The following is an 18,338-nucleotide window of genomic DNA, read 5'->3' as shown; positions in this document are numbered from 1 at the left end:
CATGCACTATGCTGCTACTATTACTGTAAACAGTGTGACGAATTTCGTCCAATGCATGATACATGAGGGTGAATTCACGTATGTCATCACTTAGACTACTACGTTATTGTTTTATGGGAAGGATGCGAGTTTTCAGTCTAGCCAGAGTCACCTTGACGACATTTGCCCCAATGACAGAGCACACGCATTATGGAACAGCCAATCACAGCAGCCGGGAGAGAAGTAACGCTGCAATTCATTTCTGCCCCGCATGCAACCTGCAATTTGGTGTTTGTGTGCGCGAGACCATGGCAAATAACACAGACGGGGGAGATTCCTTGCTTATTTACAATACATCCGTGACTATTCCAGAATGAACTGTGCAGGATGGGCGAGGGGGAAGCTGACGAATGGTTTTTTACGGGGTGTGAAATCAGATGCTAAAAATATTTAATGCGATCTTGAGTATTTTGTCCCTGGTGGTGGACAGGGAAAATCTCGGCGTATCTTGTCCGAGAGATTTCCCTTCCAAGGACTGTCTTCTCCTAGCGACAGTATCCAGACATGGCCCTGGTTACTCTGCAGCGCTCTCCCACCCCCAGCGCAGCATCCTCCGCCAGCACCGCCACCACCAACGCTGGGGAGGTAAGTGGAACCCGACTAGCACCGGGGGTGTTGCGGTAGGCAACGCTGGAGGAAAAACCGAGGATGCTACCGATGTAGCGATGCTCCGAATCCGCTAGGCCCGGTGTTGCAGATGGCACTTGAAACTGTCAAAGAATTTCAGTTGCGGTGTTTTGATTCATAATATCGTTACGCCAGTCATCGTGAAAGAATAATGTAGTGATTACCTAACGGAATACTTAAACAAATGATCCTGGCTCGCAAGAGCTCGTAAACAAAATCTTAGCTAGGGATTAGGTGTAGAACAAAGCATTCATTTGGGGCAACATTCGTTTTCGTCAGTGTTGTTCCCAGTCTGAATGCGGCATTATTTCGACTGTAACCAAACAAACATTAACGCAAGTTTAGAAAGTGCGTTTGATTTTCCCCCAAATCGTCTCTTGCTAGCTGTGTATGTGAATTCTTCAACGCTTTCTTTCGTACGCACGGTAGCTAGAAGTGTTGCCTGTTTGAAAAGACCTGCGGTCGTTGTGCGTAGTCACCTCCTGCGGGCTTCTTTTTTTGAGTCATGACTGTCAAATACTGTTTAAACAACTGTGGCTGAGTGTGTGGCAGGTGTGCAACGTTTCAAAACATAGATGAGATCATAGTTACAAGGTATGACCAGTAGGGGGTGCTGGTACCCTATAGTACCCTCACCGAAGCCACCCGCCTGCTTTTGTTTGGTACACCTTTCTCGGGCGTAGGAGAACATGAACTGCATAGTGAAGACATTGTAGGTCTCTTTAAATTCCACTTGCTCTCTCACTTAAAATGGTGGTCTTTGGGTGTTTGTTAAAAACGTTGTATAGTGTCAGGAAAGTCACAGCATCTTGAACTACACAGGGTAAAAAAAAACACCACACACTGCTGCAGGAATGATGTCATACTAATCACATCATTAAAAACAGCTCTGCAGACGTGATCTTACATTTGATAAGTGGCCAAAACCTCTTAATATTTGATCTTTCATGAAGATGATGCTTTGGGGGTGGTTTGAGCATCGGCAAACCACTTACTACACCAATATGCTCTGCGTTATAGTAACGCTGCCAGCGCGCTCATCTCTATCTAGAGTTACACATCCCCAGAGATATCCAAGCTGCGTCGACCAGTTAGTGACAGTCTGCCCACATCTTCAAAGCATAGAGGTCCACCATTAGAGAGACTTAGACTAGTCTTAGTCTTAGACTTACTCTCGTAAGGTCCGTGAGTGGATGAGGATGATGAGGATGATGACATCTCAGTGTAAGGTCAGTGTAAGGGTATGGCTGGTATACTGTTTTGCAGGCTGAGGAATCTGGAAGAGCCTAACGGGACTTGAGACACGGTGAGATCCGACTGATTTACAGCCTGATTGTCTTTCTTTCTGTTTCAGGACGTTGGGAGTGACGATGACCGAAAGGCCAACCAAAGGTGAGAACTTCCTCTTCTTCTCTAAAAGAGGAAGACTTGAAATAAAAGCTATGGGATGGAATCAAATGCAGTGTGGTGTAAACCGCCAAAGAGCTATGTGCTGCAAAACAGACTAGAACTCCTCGTTCTAGAATGCTATATCAATACACAATGCGTTCTTGTTCTGAAAATGCGTTCTCTAGAACTCCGTCTTGTTCTAGAATGCTTTCTTCTTCTAGAGTGTGTTATTGTGTTAGAATGCATTCTTGTTCCCCCTCAATGTGGAGTGTAACGGCAGCAGTGAAAGACTGTGTCCAGCCTGAGATCTAGAGTTTCAACTCTTATGTTTCCCTTAATAGCTGAGAATGCACATAGATGAGGGTAATGTAAAATAATGATCTGCTGTGCTCTCTTGGGGGTGGGGGAGGGGTGTACATTACATGGCTGGGAAATCACTGAGTGTGTTTCCCAAGCCCTATGAACTTTGACCCCCTGCCCCCTTCCTTGCTCGCTGAAGCCCTGGCTCTAAGTTACAGGAAACAGAGACAAGATGTAGATAGAGGCATGGAAGCTGTCCTGAACTTCACATCCTGGCTTCCCATAATCATTTACAGTACTGTCGTCGTGATAAGCTCCCCAAGGACATAAAACATCTCTCAAATCGGTTGGGGTTCACCAGCATCACTAATATCATTTCCCTTCAGCTACAGGCAGGTATGTTCTCGGTGTCATTCATATATCCAGGAAGAAATAACGGAATACACTTCACCATTCCATTGCTGTTGTCCTAAGTGACATTGTTTAATTGCAATCAAGCTTCATCTATCTTTATTAAAGAGCTGGTGGTGGACTGCACAGAACCCACGTCCGGTCAAAGAATGACATTCTGTTGATACTTATAGTGTTCTAGTGTTCTAGATTAGACTATCTGTGTAGCGTGGTGGCGAAGGTGATAAGGCGTGTGCGCTCATGTTTGTTGTTATACAGCCCAGTCCTAGCTGCACACTCAAGTTCTGTACTTCAAACCGTAGAAAGAAACTTCTATGATTTAAATGAAGATCAGCGTCAAATAAGACTGCCTGCAAGTTTACGGAGGTTGAGAGAACTCAGAAAGAGCAGAAGAGGAATGCGGGGCTCGTCGATATGGAGAAACTCCTCAGGCTGAAGTAGTTCCGCCAGGATAGAAGATGGTGTTTTGTCAGCGGTCCTGCTGCAAACCAGATGTACAGCTCTCCTCCTCCAGTGTCACGAGTCTGGTGTCAGCCAGGCCAGGACTATCTGGCCTTTACTGTAGCAGTCAGACAGAAACCTAATCCACACTGTACCCTCCAGCAGTCCTTGGTTCTCAGGAGAAAAACCTAGCACTAGACAATCTTACACAACAGCCTTGAAAGGGCTGACCTCCTGACTGGAGGTATGTGTGTGTGTGTGTGTTTTTGTATTTCTGTGTGTGCGTGTGAGCTATGCCTGCGGGGCGTCGCATAACTTGTTGAAAATCTCGGGTCACGCAGAGTTTAATGTGTCTCGTCATGCTTTTGTGTCGAGCGCTCCAGCGAGCGGAGCGCTTCCTCCCTGCTCGGTGACTCAGCACGGAGCTCATGTGTGCGGGGACGCCTCATGTCCGTCCTCCTCTACAGACGTCTGCTTTGTGACTGGAGTCGAGCCGCAGATTTTCCCTGACACCCGATCCGACCGCCGCGCCTGAATGGCGCTTTTGTGGCGGAGTGTCGTGGAGGGGGGGCGCTGATTGCCGGAGCGGAGCGCTGCGAGGAAGAGATAAGCGTCCGCTCGTGGCCGGGGGGGGGGGGGGTGGACGGCCGTCAGACGGATGAGGGCGGCGGTGGGGTCGACAGGACGATCGTCTGCCACGGCAACCAGAGAGAGAGAGAGAGAGAGAGAGCAGGACAGGAATCATAACTGGACACGCATAGCTCGTGTCTGGTCAACCTCACTTGTGCTCTTCGCTGGAACACAGAGAAAAGGAAAATGTATTTTTAAGAAGACACCAAACAGACAGACGGGTTAAAGAGACGAGCTGGTTTGGAGATGTCCGATGCTATGGAGTGTTTCCCCGTGGACTGGCTGTGAGAGGTGAGGAGGAAGCCCAGTGGTGAGGAGGTCAGCGGAGGGGACCAGAGAGGAAGAACAGACAAGCTGAGGAGCCCAAAGGACCCGTCCAGAGGGGGGGAGCCCAGCGAAGAGGACGTCTGGTCTGAGGAGGTCTGGTCTGGGATGCATCTGGTGGCGTCCCCCTGCGAGGAAGCCATGCTCACCATGCTGCCCCACTTTGTGGAGAACGCCGTGCTGACTCCCAGAGACATCTACCGCATGTGAGTCCTCACCGCGCTCTGCAGCCCGCGCGCTGCCGGCGAGCTCTCGTCCGAACGGCACCTCGGAGGCAGCGGGGTTCAGATCCGTGATGAGCGAGACGACGTTGGTGTTCTGAGAGTCTGTGTTTTGGTTCTGAGATCGCTTCTTGGGTCTTATTTGGTCTTGAAGGAAAATGACATGAGGAATGTGTACAGAGAACGCGTTTGTATTCAGAGGGGCAGTGTTCTGGTTCTGGAATTCACTAGAGGAAAACAATGTCTTTTCTGAATTTTTCTTCCGTTGGTTTTTAAAGGTCTTTTTACTTGTGGTAGGAACAGACTCACATTGTTCCTGGTCACTCTGGTGGACTTATCACCAGTCAAGTCATTTCAAGGACATTCAACTACGAAGTTATTAGTGTTTACTGTACCCTGCTACTGTGTGTATCTCACTATCACTCTCACTCTCTCTCTCTCTCTCTCTCTCTGTGTCTGTCAACCTGGGACCATCTGATCATTCGTTTCTACTTTGTCAGTAGAAACCTGTCCAGAAACAATGATAACCACGTAACAGAGTAGCTGGAACACAAGGTCCTGCGATGGCCCCAGCACGTCACAGCAGGCTTCGTGTTTGGTGGCAGAGAGGGCAGCTAGCCTGCTCCAAACAAAGCAACACTCTGTTTCTCTCCAGCGCTGTCCTAGCCAGAAGACTCATAGCTGGCTACTGGACCTCAGGGCTGAGGTCGGAGCTTTAGAACTGAGTCCAGGGGGAGGCCAGGGGAGGCCGACCTCTATAAGAGGCCAGGGGGAGGCTAGGGGAGTGGACCCTAGGGTCAGGCAGCAGGTTTGGGCCAGAGAAGAGAGGCAGAAGGGAGAAGAGAAAGGGAGAGGGAAGAAAAGGATGATGCTGGACAAAGCAAACAATAAAGGCAGACGGGGATAGTGAGACAGAATGATGGAAAGACGAGATGGATAGAGAGAGACAGACAGAAAGATATAGATATATAAATATGGAGAGAAAGCTAGAGGGACAGACCGAAAGCTGCATTGCTGATCCTCTGCCAAAGGTCAGTGAAGCCAATCAAGCAGCATCGGGTCGCTATCTGCAAAGATGTATTTCATTTAGGAAAGGTCTCGCTAGCAGCGCTCGTCTGCTGACAGTCTCTCCTGGAAGATCTCCCCACGCCCTTTCCTGCTCGCTGAACCTTTAGAAAGCAATTAGCAGCCGGCCCCCGCTGCTGCACGGCCACGCAGGTGTACCCTGACATCACTGAGCAGCACGCAGGTGTACCCTGACATCACTGAGCAGCACGCAGGTGTACCCTGACATCTCTGAGCAAAACCACGTCTCCATATTGTCTGTTTCTCATTCTGGTCACTGAGATGAACAACCAGGAGGAGGAATCTCTTGCTGAATATGTGGAGACAGACACACAGACACACAGAGAGAGAGAGAGAGAGGATGAGCCAAGATAAAACATTTTTGAGGAGACAACAAATGCATTATGGGATGTTGCAGGGTTGTTGTGGTAACAGCTGTCAGACAGTATGGGATGTCAGCTAGCATACAGCTGTATATGGAAACATAACAAATGGAAGGAATGGACAAAACACCTATCGAAAAACGATTTGTCATCCATTCACTTTGCTGCTGTGAGGGCAACTGGCTAAAACATCCAAATTATATTCAGATGATCTCAGTGAGATTGCTGTGAAACCTTTTCTTTCTGCTGAGTCCGATTTCCTCCTAATTCTCCATGTGGCACCATCAGAAAGGGGACTGGGATAATGATGATGATGATGATGAAATCTCTCCCTCCTCTTCCTCTCTGTGTTTCAGCCTCAGCGAGAGCTTCTTCATGGTGAAAGGAGCAGCTCTCTTCCTGCAGCAGGGCAGCAGTCCACAGGGCCCCAAGACCCTCACACACCACCAGCACGCAGGTACATCACACACACACCACCAGCACGCAGGTACAACACACACACACACACCACCAGCACGCAGGTACAACACACACACACACACCACCAGCACGCAGGTACAACACACACACACACACCACCAGCACGCAGGGCGGGGTTAGTGGAGTGGTGGTTCTAAAGGGGCGGGGTTAGGAGAGTGGTGGTTCTAAAGGGGCGGGGTTAGGAGAGTGGTGGTTCTAAAGGGGCGGGGTTAGGGAAGTGGTGGTTCTAAAGGGGCGGGGTTAGGAGAGTGGTGGTTCTAAAGGGGCGGGGTTAGGAGAGTGGTGGTTCTAAAGGGGCGGGGTTAGGGAAGTGGTGGTTCTAAAGGGGCGGGGTTAGGAGAGTGGTGGTACTAAAGGGGCGGGGTTAGGAGAGTGGCGGTTCTAAAGGGGCGGGGTTAGGAGAGTGGTGGTTCTAAAGGGGCGGGGTTAGGAGAGTGGTGGTTCTAAAGGGGCGGGTTAGGGGAGTGCCTGTCCCCGGAGCTTCTGTGAGGGCTGACGGACCTGTTCAGTCTTTCACAGGTGAAAAGAGAGAAGGCAGACTAAACAAGATAAGGCTTTGTAGATCGGCTGTGTTTGACTTTCCCATCGAGGTGTTGCGTAATGTCACCAGCTGGACCCAGCAGCGCCCTGCTGTTACCTCAGCCTTGGGCGTGCTTTTGTTTCTGTTTGTGTCTGTGCATGCACACGCGTGTATTAGGTCTGTATGTGTGTACTTACGGAAAATGCCAAGGTACAAAGAGTCTAATGGCGATTATGTTGTTCTAGATCTGTGGCTAACCCCTTCTGTGTTCTAAATCTCTGGCTGACCCCTTCTGTGTTCTAGATCTCTGGCTAACCCTTTCTGTGTTCTAGATCTCTGGCTAACCCCTTCTGTGTTCTAGATCTCTGGCTAACCCCTTCTGTGTTCTAGATCTGTGGCTGACCCCTTCTGTGTTCTAGATCTGTGGCTGACCCCTTCTGTGTTCTAGATCTCTGGCTGACCCCTTCTGTGTTCTAGATCTCTGGCTGACCCCTTCTGTGTTCTAGATCTGTGGCTAACCCCTTCTGTGTTCTAGATCTCTGGCTGACCCCTTCTGTGTTCTAGATCTGTGGCTAACCCCTTCTGTGTTCTAGATCTCTGGCTGACCCCTTCTGTGTTCTAGATCTGTGGCTGACCCCTTCTGTGTTCTAGATCTGTGGCTAACCCCTTCTGTGTTCTAGATCTCTGGCTGACCCCTTCTGTGTTCTAGATCTGTGGCTGACCCCTTCTGTGTTCTAGATCTGTGGCTAACCCCTTCTGTGTTCTAGATCTGTGGCTAACCCCTTCTGTGTTCTAGATCTCTGGCTGACCCCTTCTGTGTTCTAGATCTGTGGCTGACCCCTTCTGTGTTCTAGATCTCTGGCTGACCCCTTCTGTGTTCTAGATCTGTGGCTAACCCCTTCGGTGTTCTCTCTCTCAGGAGATCTTCCTCAGCACCTTCAGATCATGATCAACACGCTCCGCTCAGAGGACCGCATCAAGCTGGTCAGTAGCAGCACAGCGCTCTGAGCTACCCTGCAGTTACACGCTCGCTCACTCGCTCGCTCACAAACAGGCAGACACACACGCACACAGACAGACACTCAATTACTCACAAACACAGACACACTCACACGGTCAGACACACACTCACTCCCTCATTCTCAAACACACTCACTCACACACGGTCACGCACATTAACACTCGTTGTGGTAAGTAAGGTATCTCTGTATCTCCCCCCTCCCAGGCTGTCCGGTTAGAGAGCGGGTGGTCTGAGCGCGTGCGGTACATGGTTGTGGTCTACACCAACGGTCGCCAGGATACGGAAGAGAACCTGCTGCTGGGGATGGACTTTACTGACAAGGACAGGTACACAAGCCTCCAACTTCCTGTTTCCCTCACCGGAAACAGGAAGTGGGTCCAGTTGTCGGCATGAGACACCTGGACCCGACCCTACCCAGACGATGGCATCTCTCTCTGTAAAACCGGTGCTTGAAAATGTAACGTGTGGTTTTGTGTGTAATTCCTACTTTTTCTTTTTCAGTAAAAGTTGCTCGATCGGGATGGTGCTGCCACTGTGGAGCGACACAAAGATACATCTAGATGGAGATGGGTGAGTTCCTACCAAGCAGATGAAGACATAAAGTACATTATTATTTTCCGTGGTCTGTCAGTCTGTACTTCCGAATCTACACACCTCCATATGAAGGTGTAGCATGGCTAGTGAGAGTTTCATTGAGAGTTTCCCTGTGTACGACTGTGTTTAAACTCACACATTTTCAAAATACCTGCGGTGGGTTTTACCTCACAGAAGTACAAAAATTCACAGGAGGAGCTCAACTTTTGGGTCTGTATGGATGTGAATGACCAATGACTCATCAAATGACCAAGTGAATGACCAAAACACAGATATTTATAAACAGCTTTTCTCTGAGCACATCTCGCTAAGCCCACCCTCTGCAGATAGGTCCGCAAAGCTAGTGTGTGAACCTGTCTTCAAGATGCATCATTGCAAAAAGCACTGCTCCTCGCAGACACACTGGGTTCCCCTGCCCCCTAGTGGACAGTACTGTCCACTGCAGGCCAGTTCACTCCATCCCTGGAAGTGGAGTTCTTGCTGACCTGTTAAGTCCCACTGTGAGTGGAATGTTCCACTGGTTGTGTTAGTGAATAGTCCCATGGGCCCGTTCAGCTGTATGTGTGTTGGAGGACAGCTCTTATGCCTCCATATCTCCACCTCTTCTCCTTTCCCATGGACTAATATTTAATCTTCCTCTCATCTTTTCTTCTCAGGGGGTTCAGCGTGACTACGGCAGGAAGGGCACATGTTTTCAAACCTGTGTCTGTGCAGGCCATGTGGTGAGTGAGGGGTGGAGGTTTGACTTCATATGTGTTTGTACTTCAGCGTGACCCCTGATCTGGTGAACTTACCTCACACTACCAAGAGTGAAAGGATTTAGTTGTTGTTTGTACTCGAATATATTGAAAGGAAGGATGTAAAATCATGACATTATCCTGCCTAATCAGCAGATTAGGTTTAGCACCATCTAGTGGTCAAGAGAGACATTACTGCAGTTAAAAAGCACTGTACTAAGTAATAATGTAGTGATGGTTGCAGTGTAGTAGAGTTGTTGTTGTTCATCATAGCTGAGATGTCTGCTGAACACAGACCTTACCTTCATTCAGACCACCAAAATACAATGCAGTTTTGATTAAAATGCACTTTTTAAATGCACGATGCATTTGAATGTCACTTTGGATCAAAATGTGTGAATGTGCATGTGTGTGTCTGTATGTGTGTGAATGCGCGTGTGTGTGTGTGTTCAGGTCTGCTCTCCAGATCCTCCACAAGGCGTGCGAGGTGTCCCGCAGGTACAACTACTTCCCCGGGGGCATGGCGCTCACCTGGACGGGCTTCTACGAGAGCTGCGTCTCCTCGGAGCAGAGCTGCATCAACGAGTGGAACACCATGACTGACCTGGAGACCACCAGGCCAGACTCCCCCACCATGTTCGTGGACCGGTGAGACCTTCACCACGTAAAAAAAAAAAAGGGGGTGTCAGGTGGCTGAGCGGTTAGGGAATCGGGCTAGTAATATTAAGGTTGCCAGTTTGATTCTCGGCCGTGTCAAATGACGTTGTGTCCTTGGGCAAGGCACTTCACCCTACTTGCCTCGGGGGGAATGTCCCTGTACTTACTGTAAGTCGCTCTGGATAAGAGCGTCTGCTAAATGACTAAATGTAAATGTAAATGAACTCTTGTTAGTACGCTAGCACAGTAAGATCACAAGGCTAATGCTGTGCTGCGTGCTGGCAGACCCACGGAGAGAGAGAGGACCGAGGGTCAGATCAGAGCCAAGCTGCGCAGCATCATGATGTTCCAGGACCTGGAGAACGTCACGTCTAAGGAGGTACGGTTCCACAGCTGGACGTTCTAATCGTGAATGCCAACAGGGACGTATAGTTTATTGGTGGTGTTATGGATAGATTTATTAGACAACCAATGTGTGTGTGTGTCCGTGTGTGTCCGTGTGTGTCCGTGTGTGTGTGTTTGTGTGTGTGTGTGTGTGTGTGTATCAGATCCGTACAGAGCTGGAGCACCACATGAGCTGTAACCTGAAGGAGTTCAAGGAGTTCATCGACAACGAGATGCTGCTAATCCTGGGCCAGATGGACAAGGCCACGCTCATCTTCGACCACCTCTACCTGGTAACACCACCAGCCCTCCTACGTCACATCGGATTCATTCAGCAGATGCTTTTATCCAAAGTGACAAACAAATAGTAGTTTAAACAGTATTTCTGTGGTTAGAGTCTGTATTTACTAGTCTAAAGTACAAAATAACCACATCTCAACCTGCTTTAATCCTCTACCTAATCCCCTCATCCAGTCCTCAGTCACCCAAACAATTAGCATCTTAGCTTTGAACATGAACTTAGCCTTAGTGTGTTAGGCTGTGACCTTTAACCCTGACCTACAACATGATATTCGTTGCCTGTGACGACTCCAGGGCTCTGAGTGGAACGCGTCTAACTTGGAGGAGCTGCAAGACTGCGGGTGAGTGTTTACAAACACGTCAGCTGGGTTGGCAGCTTCTTATATAAAAGCATTCCTGAGCCACAATGCCAAAGCCCATTATTCTACAGTCATCATGAATATATATATATATAACGTCTGTTGGGAAGACAAATACAGTTTTCAAAGGAATGGTTATGAAGTCTGTGTCAATTTCTCTTGCTGAACGAGTGATTGAATTACATTTATTAGTCATGAATTTAGGAAGTTTTTGACTAAAACACAGTTCAAATTAATCTCACTGAACAAGAGATTCATCAGTGTTTTGTATTTGATACAGGATTGGTTATATCCTGAACGTGACCAGGGAGATAGATAACTTTTTTCCGGGGACGTTCTCCTACCACAACATCCGTGTGTACGATGAGGAGACCACGGACCTCCTGGCCCACTGGAACGACACCTACAACTTCATCCTCAGAGCCAAGTGAGTCCAGCAGCCTCTGCTAGAACACTAGAACACAGCAGTACTGGAGAACCATAAAACGCTCCAAATATCACATCTTATCGTTGACTGTTGCTTATTCTGTTAGTTTCAGTAGGCTAATGTTAATTATTTTGATTTTAAAAAAAGGAGCATTCTGTCATTTTTTTGTTTGTGTTGTGATTGTCCATCAGGAGGAACCAGTCGAAGTGTCTGGTCCACTGTAAGATGGGTGTGAGTCGCTCGGCGTCCACAGTGATCGCCTACGCCATGAAGGAGTATGGCTGGTCGCTGGAGCGAGCGTACAACTTCGTCAAGCAGAAGAGGAGCGTGGCGCGGCCCAACGCCGGCTTCATGAGGCAGCTGGCCGAGTACGAGGGCATCCTGGACGCCAGGTGAGCCGGCCGGGTCCACCCCCCTAACTCTGCTGTCTGGAACCATCTGGAACCACAGGTTCTCTGAGGGTTATGTTGGGTAACCTTTGCAGCAACCTGAATTTCGGAAACCTAGAATTTTTGGATCAGATTTATTTTACTAAATTTTACTTTGATATAAATCCATATTTGTGTCGCAAAAGTTTATCAATGTTGAGGTGTCACTGACGAATTCGCGTAATCTCGACGGGCGAATAATTTGCTTTGCGTTTGGTGTGAACACAGCATTAGTAGTGTGTGTACCCATAAAGGTGGATTATAAGGTCATAGGCCAAGATTCTAATGGACTATGGTAGCTTTGAGTCGGCTAGTGACGGTATTATGAATATAGTCTGACTGAGGCAGGGGTCTCCAACCCTGTTCCTGCAGACCAAACGTCCGGCAGGGTTTTTCTCCGGCACTAATCTAGCCAACCTGATTCTAGCGGCTAGCTGGTTGACTCAGGTTAGTCACAACTGGGTTTGGAGTAAAACCCTACAGGAAGGAATCTGTCCAGGAACAGGGTTGGAGACCCCTGCTTCATGGCCATTTACTGACCACGACTGTGTTTCCGCCCCCGGACAGCAAACAGCGGCACAACAAGCTGTGGAGGCCTGAAGGGGACGAGGAGGGGGGCGACGAGGCGTCCGGGCCCTGCTGCGGCCTGGAGGTCCCTGGAGAGGACCCCCCGGGGCTGCGAGCCTCTTCCCTAGAGGAGGAGGACGTCTGGGGGCGAGGCGTCTGCGGCGGCTCCCCCTGCCGGGGCCTGGAGGTGGAGCCCCTGGACCCGCTCAACTACAACTACTACTTCCGCCGCCTGTCGGACACGGCGCTGGACAGCGAGCCCTCGACACCCGTGCGCGGCCCGCCCCTGCTGGGCATGGAGAGGGTGTTCATCGAGATCGAGGACGTGGAGCGCGACGCCCTCCTGGAGGACGAGGGGTTCCCCATGGCCCAGCTGGCGCTGCCGGGCGAGGCGGCCGGCGCCCAGACCTGCGGGCGTCTGGAGCCGCTGGAGGAGACGCGCCTGCGGCTGGAGTTCAGCACGGTGGAGGAGGAGGACGAGGAGGAGGCGCAGAAGGAGGAGGCGGAGATGGCCGCCCTGGCCCGGCCCGCCGGGGCGGAGGAGAGGCGGCGGGGGGGAGGGGAGGAGGGGGGAGAAGGGGAGGGGGACAGGAAGGAGGAGAGCCGGTTAGGCCTGGCCAACCTCAACACCAACAACAGTAACCGTCTGGCGGCCAAGCGCAGCTGCCCGGCTGCTTTTGACGTGAGTGGAACAGTCTAGAACCCGCATGACATAGCAGATCCTATGTACCAAACATTGTATTACTAAAGGGATTGCGATGTTGTATGTTTTGTGAAAATGTTGTATATTTTATTTATTTAACAGACACTTTTATCCAAGCAACATATGAAGAGTGAATAAATAAAAAAATTTTAAAGGGTTGGACCTCTCCTCGACGTGCAGAGTCATCTTGTGTCTGACCACGTATCCTGTCTGTCTGTTTCCTCTGTTTAGGACAGTGCTAGCACAGGAAACCCTTCCAAGGTGAAGCCGTCCTACCAGACGTGTACGGACTGCCTCCGCCTGCCCCAGAGCCGCCGCTGCGAGCGCCCCGCCGGAGGCCGCCCCCACCGCCTTAACCCCGCCCGCCTCTGCAGCATCCCCACCATCTCCATCGACCCCCCAGGGACGCACTTCGCCCCCACGCCGACCCCTCTCTCCGCCCCGGCCCCCGCCCCTGCGCCGCCGGTGCCCCCCACCCTGGTGCAGCCCTGCGGGCGTCTGTGCTGCCCGGGCGCCCCCTGCGCCCTGCCGGCTCCGGTGGCGCGCCTGGAGGCCTACCGCCAGCGCCTGGTGTCGCCCATGAGCTGCGAGGAGCTGCCCCGCGACCGCTGCTCGCTGGAGACGGAGGACATGGACGAGCTGCAGGAGGAGGAGGAGGAGGAGGAGGAAGAGCCGGGCCGGGAGGCCGGCTGCGGAGCCGTGACGGAGCTCACCCTGCTGGAGCTGAGCCTGGAGGGGGAGAGGCCCGCCGCGGCCGCCCCAGGGGAGGGGGTCGCTTTCCAGCTTGCCCTGGAGGAGATGCCCCCTGGTGGGGAGGCGGCGCTACATCAGGAAGCCCTGGCCACGCTGCAGAGGACACGCCTTGGGGCGGGCATGGTGAGGCAGAGAGCAGAGCAGCTGGAGAGGCTGGCCAGCCTGGCCGCGGAGGGGCAGCTCTCGGCTGGACCCCTGCCCGAGCAGATGGACCTGGGGGTGGGGGTGTTGGAGGATATGGAGGTGGAGGAGGATTTGGAGCTCCCCTCCGAGACCCGGACATCTTCCGCAACCGTCTCGGCCCAGGAGCACCCCCCCACCCCGGTGACCTCCCCCCCGGGCGCCACCTTCACCCGGACACCTCTCTCCTCTCCCCACGGCTCCTCCAGCCTCACTCGCAGCTCCAGCAGCGACAGCCTCCACAGCCTCCGCGGGGGCCAGCCCGGCCTGGTCCGCCAGCGGGCCCTGGAGATCGAGAGCCACATGAGGCTGGCCGGCCTCACCATGCCCTCCCGCCTCAAACGCTCCAGCTCCCTGGCCAAGCTGGGAGGCCTCACCTTCTCCACGGAGGATCTCACCCTGTCCGCCAGCTCCAGCTTCCCCCCAGACCCCCCGCCGGCCCCCTCCCAGACTCCCGCCGACCCTCCCTCCACCCCAGGGGAGCCCTCCCCGCCCCCCGCCGCTGCCCCCTGGAGGTGACTGAATGCTGGAACTGCCCCTCACACTCCCCGTCCCGCCCCCCAGAAGACTGACCCCCCATCAGGTCTCCTCCAGAGAGAACCAGGCTGGAGTGGGGGGGGAGGGGGGGTCTACCAGGACGGTCCCCCTCCTAGCAGAGACACACCTGGACTAAAAACTCCTGGGGGTCATGGGACGGTTGCCGGGAGGATGGAGCAGAATGTGACAACTCCAACTTCCTGTTTCCTGTATGTGAATTGAGCCGACTGGTGGAGATCAGTGAATGTGGAGCAGTGAGCGCACGTTTCCCATTCATTCAATCACACGGCCCTCCGTGGGATTCGAGACTGTTGATCGATTATCGGATAGGAAATCCTCTCTGGATCCATCGTGTCCCTGACTGCTTGCAGGTCTGACCCCTGGGTGACCCCTGGGTGACCCCTGAGCCTCTGTGTGTGTGTGTGTGTGCCTCAACCACAGGCACCTCTGACAGTTTCAGTCCAAAGACCTGTTTTGTTGACATGTCCCCTCAGTGTCTGGGCCTGCTTGACCTCCTCCATCGAGGTACTTAACGTAATCACATCTTCAAGTGGTCAGTTTAGTCTTTACATTCGTGTTACACAACTCATCCCCTTGTCACACACGCAGCACGCATGTTATGGATGTTTGGAAGAGGGACAGAGAAGGGATGTTCTAAAACGATATCCTCTCGTTTACTTTATTTGAATTAAAACTTTATATATTTTTTTCATATCCTTGAAAAATGGTTTGGGTCATGTGCACAGACAGCTAGCTAGGGAGCGCGCTAGCTCTACTTTAGCCTCAGCTGGACTCACAAGCACTTAATGCTGTGTGTTGGGAAACAGAGAGTAAGAATGGCTTCCGTCTCTAGTTTATAATCCTCGAGGTTCTTTCAGAGTTGCTGTGAGTTGTGTCTCTAGACTGGCCCACTGCTAGGCCTCATGGAAACTACTAATTGAAGCCAAACTCCTCGACCAGGACTCACGACTCCCATCTCAACGAATATTCGACAGATCCTGACTCCCACTGAAGCCTTTGCTGAACGATAGGATTTATTTTATTGGTGCACTCCTACAGCGTAGCTCAACTACGACCCGCCCCCTCCCAGGGTATGAGCCAATCACGTCAGACTTCCTGCTGTAATGTGTTGCCAAAGTTGCCATGTGTGCTGAGGCCAGGCCGCCTTGAACAACTTGTCCTGCGGTTGTTCGCCAGATTTATTTGCTTAGTCACATGAGTTGCAGAACACAGCTTTCGAGCAAAGCACACACCTCAGCACACAGCGAAATTTGTGTTAAATTAACACCATAAGAGACCAAGGAGAGGAGGAGGCGGAACTAACACTACTTATGGGGTACATCGTCTCCACTCTGCCCACCTGTACTGCATCTGAGCAAAGCCTGTTTTTCTTGACACTGTGTTGTGGATAAAGTGGGTGAGAGGAACAGAGGATTAATGTGATTAGGCTCAAGCTGTTTGGGGCAGAGAGGAGACCAAGCTCTCTCTCTCACTCCCTTACTCCCTCACTCCCTCACTCTCTGACTCGTGGCGTGGGCGGGACTGAGACCGGAGTCAGACGAAGACGTCGAGACGCGGATGGAAACTCCCGGAAGAAAAGCGCTTGTTTACCTGCGTGTTGCTCTGTGAAACCGTAGGCGTGACCGGAGATTTGATGTTATGTTTACAGCCGAAACGCTAACACCCAAGCTTAAGGCGGCCGTGACAGCCTCGTGAACCCTAACCCCTCCATCTCCAACGCCCTTCGAACGACGCTTCCCAAATTCATTCTCGTCCCTTTTTTTATTTTATTTATCAGTTGCGTTATTTATATTTTTACGTGTTCTTATTCTACAATACGGCACCTGATGCACATCAGGCGGTCGAATCACTCAGTGCCAGCTTGAACGTTGATTGATCCCAGGGTGTTTTTGTTTCGAAACTTTTTGTTTTGTTCTAATTTGCTGCACTGTGCACGTTCACTGTGCAAGGATGAAGTTGACCTGGCTGGTGCGTGTGCGGGCACACGCGTGACAGAGCTAGAACGGTTGTGAGCGACGTGGGATGATGTGGACACTGGTACGGATGCAAAGAACTGAGATATATCTTTAGCCATTCAGAAAACTCAACATGTCACCGATGCATATTCTATAATACAGTAGGTGAGACTGGACTGATTAAGTAATAATTCATATTTTGGCTTTGTATTGGTTGTGGAAAACTGCTTCTAAAGCTGGTTGTTTTTTTTCTTGACTGGTATATAACCCCCTCTCTCCTCCAAACCCAGACTCTTAGATCAGTCACCATACTGGCTTTATTTAGTGTTAGCACTTCATTTGCCCCTCGCTGTCACGTGACCCTCGCGGGGCTGTGAGGGGCAGGATGTAACCACGGACGCACAGGTTTACAGCACAACAGCCTCCATCCCCGAAGCATCACTGGGCCGACTCCAGACCCAGGACTCCGACCTTCAGCGTTGTCGTGACAACACAGGCTGGGTCTCTCGTCGGCCGAACCCGACGCGTCGTGCTCGCGACGGTGGAAGACAAAAAGACCACCGGAAGGAAGGTTCCAGAACCTTCAGCGTCTCCCATCGCCATCGGCAACGTCGTCGTCCGACCCTCCGATACGACGCAATACGTTTCAGTTTTTTGCATAACATGTTTTGGATTTGTGTTGTGTTTATGCATAAGTGCCTTAACTCCCCTGGCCTTGGGTCTGGTCCTTTACAGACACACTGGAAAACGAGTAAAGCCAAGGACTTCCCCTCTTATGCCACACATCAACACATCTGTCCCTGAAGAGCATGGCCATGAAGCCCTTAAGCCCAGTACATCCACGTAGACATATGCATAAATAGACAAGACTCTCAAACACCATAAGCTCTCACCCGCACACATAATTGACAGCCATTAGTTTCTAGAATAGTGTATGTTTATCTCGATCGAACAGAGGTGCATGTGGACTACCAGTTTATGAACTCTCAAACATCAAACCGACAATCCTACAGGACATTGTTCCTTATAGAGAGAGAGAAAGGAATAGAGAAAATTACAGACATTAAGACAAAGAAAGAGGATAGACATAGTCGTTTCAGGAGTCCCAGTTGCCATTGTTAAGTGTCTCCAACGGTGAGGAGCTTTGTGAGATGTTTTGCAAACATGGCGTGTATGAATGCTGATCCTCCCAACACAATCACATAAGGAGGAAATGTTTTGTTACATTGGTTGTTTTTGATAACATTCTTTTATTTCAGGGGTGCAGGGGGTTAAGTATTGTTTGCACTGTACTGTACATTTACAATGTTAATGTGGAAAGCACTTTTCTTTTCTTTTTTTATTGCATTTTGTCAAAATGATGTTGAGTCGATGTGTATCATGTAAGTAAAGCATTACTTGTCTGCATAATGTATTTACGTGGCGTGAGATGTTTCCTTATTCCGTTAATCTAAAAGGGAGTCAGGTGGCTGAGCGGTTAGAGAATCGGGCTAGTAACCAGAAAGTCGCCGGTTCGATTCCCGGCCGTGCCACATGACGTTGTGTCCTTGGGCAAGGCACTTCACCCTACTTGTACTTACTGTAAGTCGCTCTGGATAAGAGCGTCTGCTGTGGGAGTCAACAGCTTATCTAACCAGTCTGGGACGAACAACATGAGGTGGATTCAAGCCACACGCGTTAGGAGACATAGGATAGCATAACACAACAGAGTTCACTGTTGTCTCACAGACTCACACCGTATTGTTCCCAATCGATGGATGACGTCAGTGTGTTCTAGTAACATGCACAAACACACAGAGGATGGAGGAACACACAAGCACATTATGAATGACAGGAGAGATCTGCGTGTGAAATACAGAAACTCTTTTAGTCGTCTGTTTTGTTT

At 50.8% G+C, this 18,338-nt stretch overlaps 1 protein-coding gene across 3 annotated transcripts; it reads left to right on the top strand.

The window, feature by feature from the left end:
• The first annotated feature begins 228 nt into the window (after positions 1 to 228).
• Positions 229 to 17,867, top strand: ssh1b (slingshot protein phosphatase 1b). Of its 3 annotated transcripts, XR_009932186.1 has the most exons (16): positions 229 to 624; positions 2,021 to 2,058; positions 6,187 to 6,287; positions 7,750 to 7,814; positions 8,056 to 8,177; positions 8,353 to 8,421; positions 9,102 to 9,167; positions 9,636 to 9,830; positions 10,125 to 10,218; positions 10,388 to 10,516; positions 10,818 to 10,864; positions 11,163 to 11,309; positions 11,501 to 11,701; positions 12,305 to 12,986; positions 13,239 to 16,618; positions 16,744 to 17,867. XR_009932186.1 is itself a non-coding variant. In XM_062478348.1 (15 exons), the coding sequence occupies exons 1-15, from the start codon at positions 544 to 546 to the stop codon at positions 14,457 to 14,459; spliced, it is 3,258 nt and encodes a 1,085-aa protein (XP_062334332.1). In that variant the 5' UTR covers positions 229 to 543; the 3' UTR covers positions 14,460 to 17,867. The 3 variants fall into 3 exon arrangements, 2 of the variants coding, with proteins under 2 accessions (XP_062334332.1, XP_062334333.1); XM_062478348.1 differs by having other exon boundaries at positions 13,239 to 17,867; XM_062478349.1 differs by lacking the exons at positions 229 to 624; positions 2,021 to 2,058 and adding an exon at positions 3,948 to 4,367 and having other exon boundaries at positions 13,239 to 17,867.
• The last annotated feature ends 471 nt before the right edge of the window (positions 17,868 to 18,338 follow it).

The sequence above is a fragment of the Osmerus eperlanus genome, chromosome 14, assembly GCF_963692335.1.
Source record: "Osmerus eperlanus chromosome 14, fOsmEpe2.1, whole genome shotgun sequence".
NCBI lineage: Eukaryota > Metazoa > Chordata > Actinopteri > Osmeriformes > Osmeridae > Osmerus > Osmerus eperlanus.
Note: the sequence above shows the minus strand (reverse complement) of the source record. Positions and strands in the feature narration are given on the sequence as shown.